At 46.9% G+C, this 13,864-nt stretch overlaps 1 protein-coding gene across 1 annotated transcript in view; it reads right to left on the reverse strand.

Moving 5' to 3' along the window:
* CCDC38 (coiled-coil domain containing 38) overlaps window positions 1–13,864 on the reverse strand; it is a 2,358,499-nt gene that overhangs the window by 877,807 nt on the left and 1,466,828 nt on the right. Inside the window, exon 11 of the mRNA XM_086919075.1 lies at window positions 4,120–4,252. Within this exon, the coding sequence (XP_086775201.1) occupies window positions 4,120–4,252 (133 nt within the window). The remainder of the gene's footprint in view (window positions 1–4,119; window positions 4,253–13,864) is intronic.

A 13,864-nucleotide genomic window follows, 5' to 3' on the forward strand; every position in this document is an offset into this window, starting at 1 on the left:
ATGCCGTAGTACAGACCTCACTGTACTCATGGGCAGGGAGATGTTAACTCCCCACAATTAAATGTGGAACATGGGGTGGATAGACTGAGCAATGGAAAGATGCCTATATCTCCAGACATCAGTTAGGCCATGCTGTTCCATTAAGTGTTACTGAGACTATCAGTAAGTCAAGGTGCTAATCATCCTTTGAGGTGGGCGAAAGGATTACCATAACACATGTATTAAGCATGCTACGGGCGGGCTTTATCTTCAGATTGTATTATGCAAATGTATTGATTATTAAAGTGACTAGAACGAGTAAGGTGTCTGTCTAACATGCTCAAGGGTTTGCAGCAAGTGTATTTTGGACGAAAGTATGAGGCTCTATATTTACTCCAAGCTGGATGATTCTATAGTTAGCAGTGACCGGCATACATTAAGGCAGAGAGCTCAACAGACACATGAGAGTGTGGAGTGCTTAGCAAGGGCAGTGGACATTTGCTTGTAATCTGCAAGTCTCTGCCCTGTGGGCCCCATTCACCTCTAGTAGGCCCAACTCAAGGCCAGATTGTTCGACTGCTCAGGAGACAGCTACTGGAAGCAGCTAGGCCTATCAATGCCCATTATACACTCAAAGGCCTTGAACAGTCTCTAGCTTTACCACTTAACTTCACTTTGAAGAACGTGTTATTGACAGTGAAGTCAAGCAGTTGCAATACCGGCGCTGCACCCTTGCATTGTCATCATCACCGGGTTGACTAAGCAGTGGGTTTTCTTGTAAGCCTAATTGTGCAGTGACTAATTAAACATTAAGATGGCAGGGGAATTTTAGAAGGGGGTTAAAGAAAAGTAAGAGTGCAATGTGTTATTATCTGGAAAGCAATTCATAAGCAGAGAGCCTACAATTAACACATTGTTTATATACAAGAGGCCAATGATCATATCAGCTCAGCTCATTCCAGAATAGGGAGACATGTGTACCTAGGGCATGAAATAATGGTACACTTCTTTCCAATCAACCTCTACAGCTGAACAGGTATCAGAGCAGATGCATTACTAGTGCAATGCTGTCTCGTCCGTCCTGGCCGGCTGTGTCTCATCATTGGTCTCAAACTCAATGGGATTGACCGTATCATTGAAACCTGACCAACATAGTGCTGTAGCTGGGCCAGAGTATTTCAATACAATAAGCAATAAGTTTGAATTAATTCTGAGGCGGCTCATGGAAGGTTGCATCAGGAGGGCAACATCCTAATGACCCAGTGGAGGAGCTGCCACTGCGTGTGAGGCACATCTGCTGAGAAGATAACCCTGCACCATATGTACTGCTTCATGACAGTTTAAAAATGTACTTGAAAGTAGGAGGCAATTTATGTTTTTTATTCAAGTCAATCAAACTTGAAAGCTGAAAGTGAGAAAGGAAGAAACAGCAAAACAAGGCTAATTTTCAATAATAGGAGAGCATTGGATACGTCATTCCTGTGTCCTGTTTATACACACAGGGACTAGGCTGGGATTGTTGGTTTCAGAGTAGGTATGAGCATGGTCTGCGAGAGAGGAGAGGATGCTTGCACTAGAATCAATACACAATTTTGAAAGTCAAAGCATCTTTCTTTGATCCTGCATGTGGTTCAGGCAATCCTCCACTAGTTGTGAAAGAGAGTATAAGACATTGTAAGAAAGTAGGATCTGCGTTCATGGTAACCATCACTTTTTGCTGGTGTCATTATGTTTTCCGACTAGTCTGACTGGGATCCTGCTAATCAGGGACCCAGCCTCTGTGCTTCTTCCCTAAATTGGACATGGGGAGTACTTAGGTACATTCCAGACTGGCTACTGCTGTACCCTTGGAGGTCCCTAGTATATGGTACTAGGATAGCCAGGGTACACCAGTGGTCTCCCATGGGCTGTAGCAAGTATTAATCCACCCAAGAGAGACAACTCAAATTATGACTCCAGGTCTGCCATTGCAGCCTGTGTAAGCTGATGCTAGCACCACTTATGACAGTTATAGGTTTCCCTATATCTGAGGTCACTACACTTAAAAAACCTATAATTCACCCCTTAAGCAGGCCTTTCAATCCTGAAGGCAGGGTGTTTTGTCCTAAGTGTGAAGGCACCCCTGCATGAGCAGAGGACCCCTTTAGCCTTCGGAGTCCATTCTGCCGGGTTGTAAGTTCATCAGCCATTACGACATATAGAGTGATCATTCATATTACGTGATGACCATCTCCAAACTGGCTGTAACTAACCATTTCATGTTTGGTATCAAACATGTTGGAATCATACCCCCACACCTGTAAAGCTCCTCTGGGAGGCCCTCAGTGCTCCCGGTACCAGTCTTCCAGAACCGGACAGCAAGCTAGGGCTGCTGCCGGCTAGAGACATGTTTCCGCCCTCCTGCTGCTGAGCCAAGCTCAAGCAGGGGAAAGCAGAACCTCCCGGACAGAATTTAGTGAATTGGGACAGGGTGAGGGCGCTTGCCAGAGCCACTGAGACTGCTTGAGGGGCTCATATGGTGCCCTCCTTGCAAACTCCAGTTCACACCAGCTCAGGGAGCCATTGCTTCCCGCTCTTGTGTGAAACTGGACAAAAGACATGGGAGTATCCTCCCCACTGCCGGGCCTCTCCTCTGGGAGGGACCCCTGAATCAATCCCAACCCTTTCCTAAGGGTACTTAAGGGCTTACCTGAGGGTGGGTCCCTAGATTCGTCGTAGGATTCGATTTCAATTAAACTCGGTGTCATCTTCAACCTTCTGGACACTCTGACCGGGTTGTGTATCTGAGTGTTTGTGATAAAATACATATTTATATAACTACACTATGTGATTCTTTTTCACTTAAACTATACCATAAGATTAAGTACTGGTAAAACAAGCTGCTTTACACTCCTTCTGGACTAAGCCTGAAGGCTACTTTCCACATCTACCATTTAGAGAGCTTTCTAAGGTTGTCTATGACAACTCAATTCACCATCAGGGTTGTCTGGATTAGTGCAGGGTGCTACACTTACGTAAATGAGCACCATATACTAAGCCAGCCTCTCACAGACATTAATAGGAATGGTTTGCAGTTTTCTGGTCACTTAAAGGCCAACAACAGGCAACACCTTGCACCTTCCTGGAGATAGCCTGGGCCTTTCAAGAGATAGTCATCTTTAGATAGACGTCTTTAGTTGTAATGACTGAAAAGTGTCTCCGGAAGAGTTTCTGCAGAGTGCTCCTCCATGATGTTGAATACATGGGAAGAATCAATATAAAAAAAAATGTTAATACAGAGAGATGGACTAGCATGGGCAAAATGCATTAGCAGGCCCATGAATGAGAAGGGAATGTCTGACTACGTGCATAACAGAGAAACAAATTAACAGAACAAATCACACAGATCAAATCAAATGGGCAAAACTTTTATGGAACAAACAGGATGTGTATCCTCACTTGTAGGGATGCAAACTGTAGTGCAACAGTGCAGTAAACTGAAAACAATACCACAAAAAGATGTTCCTAGCAATGCAATACGAACATGTGTCAATCACCTTGTAGGAGGCTCGCTATGGATTGTACTATATCAATATACAGGAAAGAAGCAAAACATGAATATAGACCAGACTGAAAATACTACTCAATACATACATCATGCATTATAGAGAAATATAAATTGATTCAACATATCAAGCTTTGCTGTCATTTATAAAATATATGAGTCTGCTGCAATATGTTCTATATGTTCACTCCTTGTCTCATTTAGTTACCATTTTTTCTCAAAATCTCGCCTTTAACTTCATGATGGTTAATTTTTCAATACCTTATTTAGAACTAAATAAAACACGCATGTTCCCTCCTGCTTTCCTTATACACATGAATATAAATTAGCACATTTAAAACATGAGTAAAGAAAAGTAATGACTAAGGCCTTATTCACAAAGGTAAACTTACACTTTTGAGTAAGTTTACGATTGTTTGCTGTTCACAAAGGGATTTATGAGTAGTATTTTGACGAGTGTGGAGTCTCCGCACATAAAATCCCTTGGTAAATAGCAAACAATCATAAACTTTCACAAAAGTGTAAGTTTATTTTTGTGAATCAGGCCCGATGGTTTAACTTGGTTTGTTATATTTAGGGAAAAGGGCATTATTTACCTGTTCGGATTTAAACTCTCCGTAGGAAAACATCTTCGCCTTGAGCTGCAAGTCTGCTATTTTTTCCTCTTCTCGGTTGCAGGCCTCATTAAGCAATTCCAATTGTCCTTGAAGGGTTTCAGTTTTACGTTTCCTGTAGATATAAATATATTGAAAATAACCAACAGAAGCAGACCATTTATTACAACAAGCACTGAAAAGCCAATAGGGTTGGCGTTAGCTGCTGGGCTTTTGGCTTGTTTTGCTCTGTCATGATGCGTGAAAAACGTAACTTTTAGAGAATCTGCAGATTGTAAGAGTCGGGCCTTAGGCCCTCATGCTGAAAATAACTGCAGACACAGGACACACTGGATACTGGGTGCAACTGGCCACGAGCACGTGCGCTCGGACCCTTTTATTATAGCTGTGTCACCTGACCAGTGACATCAGTGGTGGGTGGGTGTTTAGTGTAATTACACCCTGAGCACTAGAATGCTAACTGTAACTCTCGGTCCTTACATCCCTCCCAAAATTGGTGAAAATCAAACCAAACGGAAAATGTCTAAAACCCTGTGGGGGAAAAGAAAAACACCAAAATATAACATTGAACTCATGATTTCAAATGAGTCTTCTAGGCTGCTTGCAGGCCGCAAGCAGTGTAGTTCCTGCATCCAGGACCAACAGTTCTCTGTGGCACAGTTCGTAGTTGTTCGGCGGGTTCATTCTTTGTCTGTGCTATCTGGATATTGTTCTCAGCCCTACCTTTGCTTCGCTCAATTGGTGACGATGAGTAGTCGGAGAGAGAGATGGATGATATGGGTGTTGTTTGTCTTCTGGTTTCTTTTCTCCATTTTGGCTTCGTGATGTTTCCGGGCAGGCTTCAATGTGTCTCTTGGCAGATGAAGAGAGTAGGTGCAAACATCCTTCTCACTAGGATGCCCCTCTCACCGGTGTTCTTCTCTCACAAGGTTTCCGGGAGGACCTCTTTGCCAGGTTTCCATTTGACTGATGTTTTTGGTCGTGTTGCTCCACCATAGCCTTCGGGCGTGAGCAGGGCCTCACTGTTGGGTCTTAGTTCCACCTGAAGGTTGAGTTGTCGACTCTTTTCCTTGCTCGCGAGGCTTTCATCCCCGTGGGTCTTGCAGACGCGCAACTGTGGATCTGTCTCCCGTGCGGGACTTGCTGCAACCAGAGTCCTTTGAGGCCTCTGCTTCCTGGGTTGCCACGGCTGGGGTGAGGTGGTCAGTTCCTCAGCTTCCGGAAGCCTGAGCAGTCTCGCCATCCAATCTACCGCTCAACCCCAGAGGTAGGTGTCGCCAACAGTCTAGCTTGCTCTCTTCTGCGTTCGCCATGTGGATGGATGGCTCGTAGATAGATGTCTTTGGTCTGCGCTGCCGGTGCTATTACCAGGTCTAGTCCTTCAATGCACTAAGGTGTTCCAGTGCCTGTCACCTTCCTTTATTCCGCAGGGGACGCTTATTCTTGCAGTGGCAGTGTGCCACTCGGATTTCTTCTTTTCTTAGTGGCGGTGGCCACTCTGATCTTTCTCCCTTCTTCTTGAAATGGCAGTGTGCCACTCTGATTTCTTCTTCCTTCTTTTCTTAGTGGCGGTGGCCACTCTGATCTTTCTTCCTTCTTCTTGAAATGGCAGTGTGCCACTCTGATTTTCCTTCCTTCTCCTTCTTCTCGTGACGTATCCTGGCCCAATCTTCATCATCTTCTCTGGCCAGGCTTCCCCATGCAGAGCGCACACTCTGCACGTGTCTCCCTGGTCTTGTCCTAGTCCTAGAACACTATCTTCTTGTCACTCAACTCTCAGGGTTTGCGTCGCGACCTTCACTTCCTCTTTCAATCGCCTCCAATACTTTTGACGTTGAAGTTTGTTGGTCCATGTTCGCGGACCGCGCCTTGGCTGAACTTCTTGGACCTCGTGCAGGTCCCTTCTGCCGATGTCCAGCAGGTAGGCTTCGTGGTGCGACCAACTGGCTGGTCGACTTCTTGGTGCGACCATCTGGCTGGTCGGCTTCGTGCTTTGGGACCAGGCTGAGTGGTCAGGTTGCTCTTGTGTTGAGTCTTCAATTCTGCGGGTTGTCTGCGCAACAATTCTCCTTTCATCGCAGTTGGATTGCTTTGGTGCGCATCTGGGTGCGCTCTTTGTGTGTTCCTTGTGACTTGCTGCTTTGGGCTAGTGTTGTCGGCACTGCTGCGCATTTGTGTCATGCAGCTTTGCTCTTCCTGGTGCCAGGTTCCAGAACCATCATTGGTTCACGAGGGGGTGCTTCTACTTTTGCCATACTGAAGCAGAGATGGCCTGTGGCCACCGGGCGTCGCTGCACTCTGTTCCGGCGTGGCGTAGGTGCTTCTGGAGTGTTGCTTTTGGAGGGTTGCTTCACCACTCGTTGACGTTCTTCTGGTCTTGCTTCTTTTGTTTGTTGCTAGTTGTGATCCTTGTGAACTTCTCTGGGCGCACTTGCTGCACACTTTTGAATGTCTTTTGAGGAGTTCTTGCACTCCTGTACCTGGGGTGTCCTTTGTGCTTTTGGCGCATTCCTGCGCCATCGCCTTTTATCTTCTCAGGCTGTGTGATGAGCTCGGTGGCGTTCAGTAGTGGCAGTGTCCTTGCGGCCTTTTCACACGCTCACGGTTATCTTTCTTTCTTTTCCCCCTGGTGGTAGGTGTCCTTTCTATCACGTGCTGTGGTAGTGCTGCCTTTCTTTGGTTCCCTTCTCCTTTGTAGTAGCCACCTGCCAGCAGGTGGTTCTCTATCAGTCTCTGGGCATCATATGTGGGGCTAGGCACTCCTGTCTGTGTGTGTATTTATGCTTGTCGTAGGCTTGTTTCTTTCTTATTCCCTGCAGTGCCGAAAAGGTCCACTAGATGGCAGAATTGCATTCGACTTCGATCCAGCAGTAGCCTTCTTTACAGGTAGACCTTCTTCCTGTGTTTGTTTTTAGGTCTCGCCTGTCGATGCGCATGCGCATCGAGCTTGCGAGACTATGGGGGCTTAAACACTCTTTAACCAACTTGCAAGGAATCGTGGCGATTCCTTGCAGTGCCCGTGAAATTTAAGCTCAATGCGCATGCGCATTGAGCTTAAAAGCACGTGCACAGGCCCCCAGCCGCCTGCCTTGCCCACTCTCTCTCTCACAGCCTCCCCCAGCTCCGCCCCCTCACTTCTTGATTGCACGGCCGCTAGGCCGTGCCTCCCCTACTCTCCTCCCCCCTCCTCCTCCTACTCTCCTCCCCCCTCCTCCTCCTACTCTCCTCCCCTGCCTGCCGTGTCGCACCTCTCCCCGCTCCGCCCCCTCCCCTGCCCGCCGTGTCGCAGAACACAGAAGCTTGTTCTGCAATCTCGCTGTTTTCACTTATCGGGATATGCGGTTTTTATTCATTGCTGAGTTGTAGCAAGTCTGCGATTTCATGCGCTTAATCATTGAAATATTCCTTCTCTTTTTGTTGCTTCTAACCTGACACAGATTTTTTTCTTATATAAGATTTTCTTTGCATTAATTAGAGACCCTGCCTGTATGTATTTCCATAATGCGGTTATCTAACTTTTCATTATCCTTTAATTCGTGATTAGTGTTTTGCTCTCCGTGATAATCCAGCAAGGTTGTAGGCTGTGCTTAACAGATTGTACGGCCGCTAGGCCGTGCCTCCCCTACTCTCCTCCCCCCTCCTCCTCCTAATCTCCTCCCCCCTCCTTCTCCTACTCTCCTCCCCTGCCTGCCGTGTCGCACCTCTCCCCGCTCCGCCCCCTCCCCTGCCCGCCGTGTCGCAGAACACAGAAGCTTGTTACCCTGACTTGTTCCTTCTCACCTGTACGCTTAATTTGCGGTTGTTGGTGGGTTGAGACTGTTGCTGATTGAGGCATCGCAGCTGTTCCGGCAAATGGATCGCCTTTGTCCTGAAGTTAGACTGGGTGCTGTTCTCCGGTCTAAGCTTTTTTTTGCCCACTTTAAACTTCACTTTCTGAAAGTCATCCTGGCGTCTTCTTTTTTTGGCCATTGTTGAAACTAACGGCACCAGAAACAACAAAACGTGTACACGCCAGTTAACACTTGCAGGGAAAAGGTTTGAGCCTCCCGGGGCACCGTTCACTTCAGTGCAGTTTCCTGTATCACTGACCCAGGGAGAAAGACACTAGCGCGAGATGAGCGAACCCTAAGACAAGCGCCTGCTACGGCCATCTTGGGAAGGTATATATCAGGAAGCATGTGGGAAAGTTTCAAAGGACGTTAATTGTTCTTAAGGTCTGTAGCACATTGGATTTCTTAATTTTAAATAACGTAATTTATAAATAAGGACATACATTGGATTTCGTTTAATGGCGCGCCCCAGTCACATTCGCTGAATTGATATTTCACGGAATAAATTAAGGTTGCGCTGCGACTGAAAAAACCCTGCTCGCACGCAGGGCAACTCTGTTAAGCCATTGGGCTCGTATGAAAAACAAACACTAGCCGCGCACAGTAGTACATAAAATGAAGAGGCCATGTTGGAAGTGTCGGGTTTTTCGTCCGTATTGTAAACGAAATTGATCTATTTTAAAAATGACAGCATTGAGTACGTATTTTAACTGCTCAGGGATATTACTTTCAATGAATGCTTAAGAATTTATGATTTTACATATGATGTACTCCCTTATTCAGCCATCAATTTTTCAAGAACAATTAGGCTAAATACGTAATCCAACTACGTACATTTTTCAGGTGAATGCAGTCCTTGTCTCGTCAGTGCGTTCAATTACTTTCGCGGTAGTACCATTTGGTGCAATAACCGCGTCTTTTTTGTTTCTCCTTAGATACATGCGGACACTACTCTGAGTAACACTTCCGTTGGACAGCTATGTAGCAAGCATGGTGGCTCCCGTTGTGCAGATGTGCCATGTTGCTACCTGCGCAAATAGAACTCCGCAATCAGTTTCGTGGGGGCGAGTAGGACTTATTGCCTTCGGAACCTGTAATTCCATCGCCTTGTACCATCCTGAGGTAAAGAGGGAGGGATCGTTACCACAGAAATCTTTTAATTAACTGATATAGCAATAAGTACTGCTGGCTAGCAGTCCGCATTTTCAGTATGCAATATGTGTGCATTATCTAAGTTGGACTGGGACAGAAAATAGGCCTGGGCACCTAGAAAAGTGGCCCCCAAGAGTGAATTGGATAGCTAACAAATGGCCCATGTTGGCAAATTGGGGCAGTTTTGTACTTGTAAAGACACACTGTATAAATGTTTTGGAAGTGTAGAAGTCTGCATTGATTTGAGTTTGCTGCAGACAATGTTTGATTTAATAACTGGAAAGCAACACTGCCCGTGCACTTTCTACCAATGAGACTTCCAACAACATTTCTCTTGTTATGGCTTTTTTTATTTGTAATTCTTTAGCATTGGCTACAGGAAACAAAAATGCCAAAGATTTACAAAAAAAAACCATAAACAATTCTAAAAGCACTAACTCTAATGATGCGAGACCTATTGCATTTCCAATGCTTGTTCCTTTTCTTACAGCCGGCTTCTCCCGGGCTGTACCGGGGCTGGAGGCACCGCTGATCACCAGGAGTAGGACACCGCCTCATCTAGAGGTAAGTGCCCTCTTTTGTTCAGTCCAACATGGGGGACGGAGGGCACAAGCATCATGAGGCATTACTGTGTCTATTGGGTGAAGGGGGTACAGGCTCCGGTCTTTTGGAGAGAGTAGGCAGGGCACTTCGGAATTCCTGCCGATTGCATGCGGTAGCTTGTACCACCGCATTCACAGTCCTTTATTTCTATTTCCGTGGCGCTGGCCGCTTGCAGGCGTTTCATTCCTCTGCCGGGGCTCAGGAGGTGGGGGCACATTTCTTTTCGCCGGTGGCGGCCATCTTCTGCATTTTCTTTGCCCTCCCTGCCCGCCAGCCTCACCCAGTCCTCACGCGGGCAGGGAGGGGGCTGGGTGTCATGTGTGGTCGTGCGGGGTAGGTAGACGCTGGCTACCCTTTCTCCGGGCAGCGTTGGCTGTCACTTCCTCCACTCCTTGTGGCAGGTAAACCGGTCCTGGTTGCTCCTCCCGCCCCTCACAGCACACCCGCCTTGTTTCGCCAGTGGTTGTGCCGGGGCGGGGTGATGGCGCTGTGCAGACCAGCCGTGGGTGAGCTCCGCACCGGCTTGACCTACTCGAGGTGCAGTAGCTGGCAGCAGTAGCTGGCACCAGTGCTTGGTGGTGCAGGCGGAGCAAGGGGGCCTTTCGGCGGCGGCCGGCTCCTTTCCTAGGGGTTGCGCCCTCGATGTAGGCAGCTCTCTCCCCTTTTCCATCAAGTTTTCTTTGTGCTGTGACACGCTGGGCACAGCTCCGTCCTCGTCGCCATTGTAGGGTCGGGCCTTAGACCCTCATGCTGGAAATAACTGCAGACACAGGACACACTGGATACTGGGTGCAACTGGCCACGAGCACGTGCGCTCGGCGCCTTTTATTATAGCTGTGTCACTTGACCAGTGACATCAGTGGTGGGTGGGTGTGTAGTGTAATTACATCCTGAGCACTAGAATGCTAACTGTAACTCTGGGTCCTTACACAGATCATTCTCACTCTAAAAATAAGAACATTGGCTAACGGCAAAAATATTATTTTGTCTCAAATAAGCAAGCATTCCATAACTAACAGTGAAGGCAGCCGCTGGCTGATGTGAGCTGACCGCTTGGCTCATTGCCCCATTATCTAACCTGGAGTGGGTGGAAGGAAAGAAATGCGTTACTTACCTGTAACTGCAGTTATCCAGTATTGCTATCTTTCTTAGATTCACATGCCTGAATCATTCCCCGTCGTCGGGATGGGAGTCCCCGGTATATAAAAAGAGTAATGTCATAAAGACATATACATAGAAATAGGCCAGAGGCCTCTCATTAGTAACATATCCATGTCCTTTTGTAAAAAGGACCAAACTTTGGCCAAGAGCCAATCAGATATCCCACCCTCTAGAACCTTCCTGGAAGGAGCCCTAGTCCCTCAGATTTTCATAAGCACAGTGCTAAGTAGTACCTACTGAAAGAGCCAAGGTGAGCCCTTCCAGGGGAGGTGGGTGGGTTGCATGTGAATCTATGAAAGATACCAATACTGGATAACTGCAGTTACAGGTAAGTAACGCATTTCTTATCCAGTATTATGGGTATCTTTCATAGATTCACATGCCTGAATCAGAGTAGCAAGCAATGACCAGCACATTTCGTATGGTACAACATGTAAAATCACACAATATAAGAATACCATTTGTGAAATATAACAAGTACCCAAAACAATATAATAGAGAAATGTGCAAGTAGGCAGTAGGAAGGTGGGATGAAGAAAGAAGGCTCACCTCTAGTGAAATAGATGATGGAGCACAGCTTGACCCACTGCTGCATCTTTCATAAGTTCAGATTCCAAGCAGTAGTGCCTGGTGAACGTATGTGGTGTCTTCCATGTCGCCGCTCTGCATATTTCGATAATGGGCACTCCTGCAAAGAGTGCCATTGAAGTTGAGACAGCTCTGGTTGAATGAGCTCGAACTTTAGAATGCAGAGGATGACCTGCCTGTTGATGGCAGAAAGTAATGGCTGCAGAGATCCAACTAGAAATGCTCTGCTTAGTCAAAGGAAGACCCTTTCTGGGCCTGCTGAAGGCGACAAAAAGTTGGTTGGATTTCCGAAACTGTTCTGTTCTGTGAATGTAGAACTTCAGACAATGCTTGAGGTCTAAAGAGTAGAGAGACCGCTCTGCTGCGGAAAGTGGATTTGGGAAGAAAGTCCGCAAGACTATAGGTTCATTCAGGTGAAAATTAGATGGAACCTTTGAGATGAATTTAGGGTTGGTCCTTAGGATAACTCTGTCCTGTTTGAATTGCAAGAAAGTATCCTGAATAGAGAAGGCTTGCACTCACTTACACGCCTTGCTGATGTGAGTGCTAGCAAGAGAGCGGTTTTCCAAGACAGGTATTTGATGTCGGCTCTGTGTATTGGCTCAAAGGGATGTTTCATCAGTTGAGCAAGTACAATGTTTTATTGCCAGGTGGGTGGTAAAGCTCGCACCGGAGAGAATGTCCTGAACAGGCCTTTAAAAAATTTCTTAACCAGTCTATTGGACCAGAGGGAAGTACCAGATGACGAACGCCTGAAGCGAGATATTGCCGCCAGGTGGACCTTAATAGAAGCATGGGCCAATCCTGAGTGCGCCAAATGGAGCAGGTAAGGTAGAATTTGTTATTGTTATTGTTAGTGGGTTTTTATATCGCGCCTAATCACCTGCAGGTCTCTAAGCGCCTGGAAAGATGGTAACAGACAGTAACTTAGCAAGATGAAAGCTGAGGTCATAGCAGATTATACTGTGCTCATTCTTTTGCGGAACAGAAATGTTTTTAGGCTCTTCCTGAATCGTAATAGATTCCCTTCCCGGCGCAGCACCTCCGGCAGCCTGTTCCATAGCTGAGGAACTGGCACTGAAAAGGCTCTCCCTCCCTTGGTCACTAACCTGTAGCGAGGGCAGACCAGTAATTGGGAGTCTGAAGATCGAAGTGTTCTCATAGGGCAATAAAGTTGCAGACGATCTTTGATGTAGGTTGGGGCTTTGCCATAGATTGCCCTATGGGCCGTGCATAAGTTCTTAAATTCCACTCTTTCTTTAATGGGGAGCCAGTGCAAACTTTGTAGTAGGGGAGTGGCTTTAGATCTCCTCGGTAGCCTGAAGATCAACCGGGCAGCGTCATTCATTATGACCTGAAGCCTACTGGTCAGAGTTTTAGGTAAGCCAAGGTAAAGGGCATTACCGTAATCAATTCTGGAGATGATGGTGGCCGCTACTATTGATCGCATCATGGGTTGTGAGAGGACAGGAATTAACTTCCGCAGTTGCCGAATGATGTTTGTGCAACTTCCCACAACCGCGGAGATCTGAGGGGCCATTGACAGATCATCATCCAGCTTGATCCCCAGGCTCTTTACAAACGGGCTTGGTTTTGGAGCAGGGCCTAACTCTGTGGGCCAGTAGAGATCACACCAAGGTGAGGCAGTGGATGGAATCACTAGTACCTCAGTCTTATCAGGGTTAATTTTTAACAGGTTATCCGTCATCCATTGCACTGTGAACCGCAAGATGTTCTGGGCTTGGAGTTGTGCGGCCATAGTGTCATCGACACTTAACAGCAGTTGCGTGTCGTCCGTGTAGTTAAAGACTTTACAGCCCATGGTGGCCAAAGAAGCAATCAATGTTTGCAGGTAGAGATTAAATAGAAGCGGGGACAGGGCGGACCCCTGTGGCACCCTGCACTCTAAAATCCCTATCTCAGATGTTTCATCCCCCAGTTGTATCTTTAGGGTCCTTCCTGTAAGGAATGATTGCAACCATTGAAAGGCCAGGCCCTGATTTGTGCAGGTGTTGATGAAAAGGGGTGTATCTTATTTGTTTTACACCATACACAAAACCATTTCCACTTTAGAGAATACCTCATGTTGGTACTGTCCGCCCGAGCCCGGGCTAAGACTGCCCTGCATTCTTGAGGAATGTCTAGGTGTTGAAACTCTCTGAACTCAGGAGCCAAGCCGACAGTCTGAGAGATGCTGGATCCGGATGCTGGACTTGCCCTTGGTTCATTGTAAGGAGAGTCGGGCAAGGCTTGAATAGATTTGGCGGTTCCAGCGACAGGAGATGAAGCTCTGTAAACCAGTGTTGGCGCGGCCACGCTGGTGCTATTAAGATCAGGGTGCAATGCTCTAGCTTCAGTTTCCGGAGGACCCTGGGAATCAGGGGAAATGGAGG

Source organism: Lissotriton vulgaris, chromosome 1_1, assembly GCF_964263255.1.
Source record: "Lissotriton vulgaris chromosome 1_1, aLisVul1.2, whole genome shotgun sequence".
NCBI classification, from domain to species: domain Eukaryota; kingdom Metazoa; phylum Chordata; class Amphibia; order Caudata; family Salamandridae; genus Lissotriton; species Lissotriton vulgaris.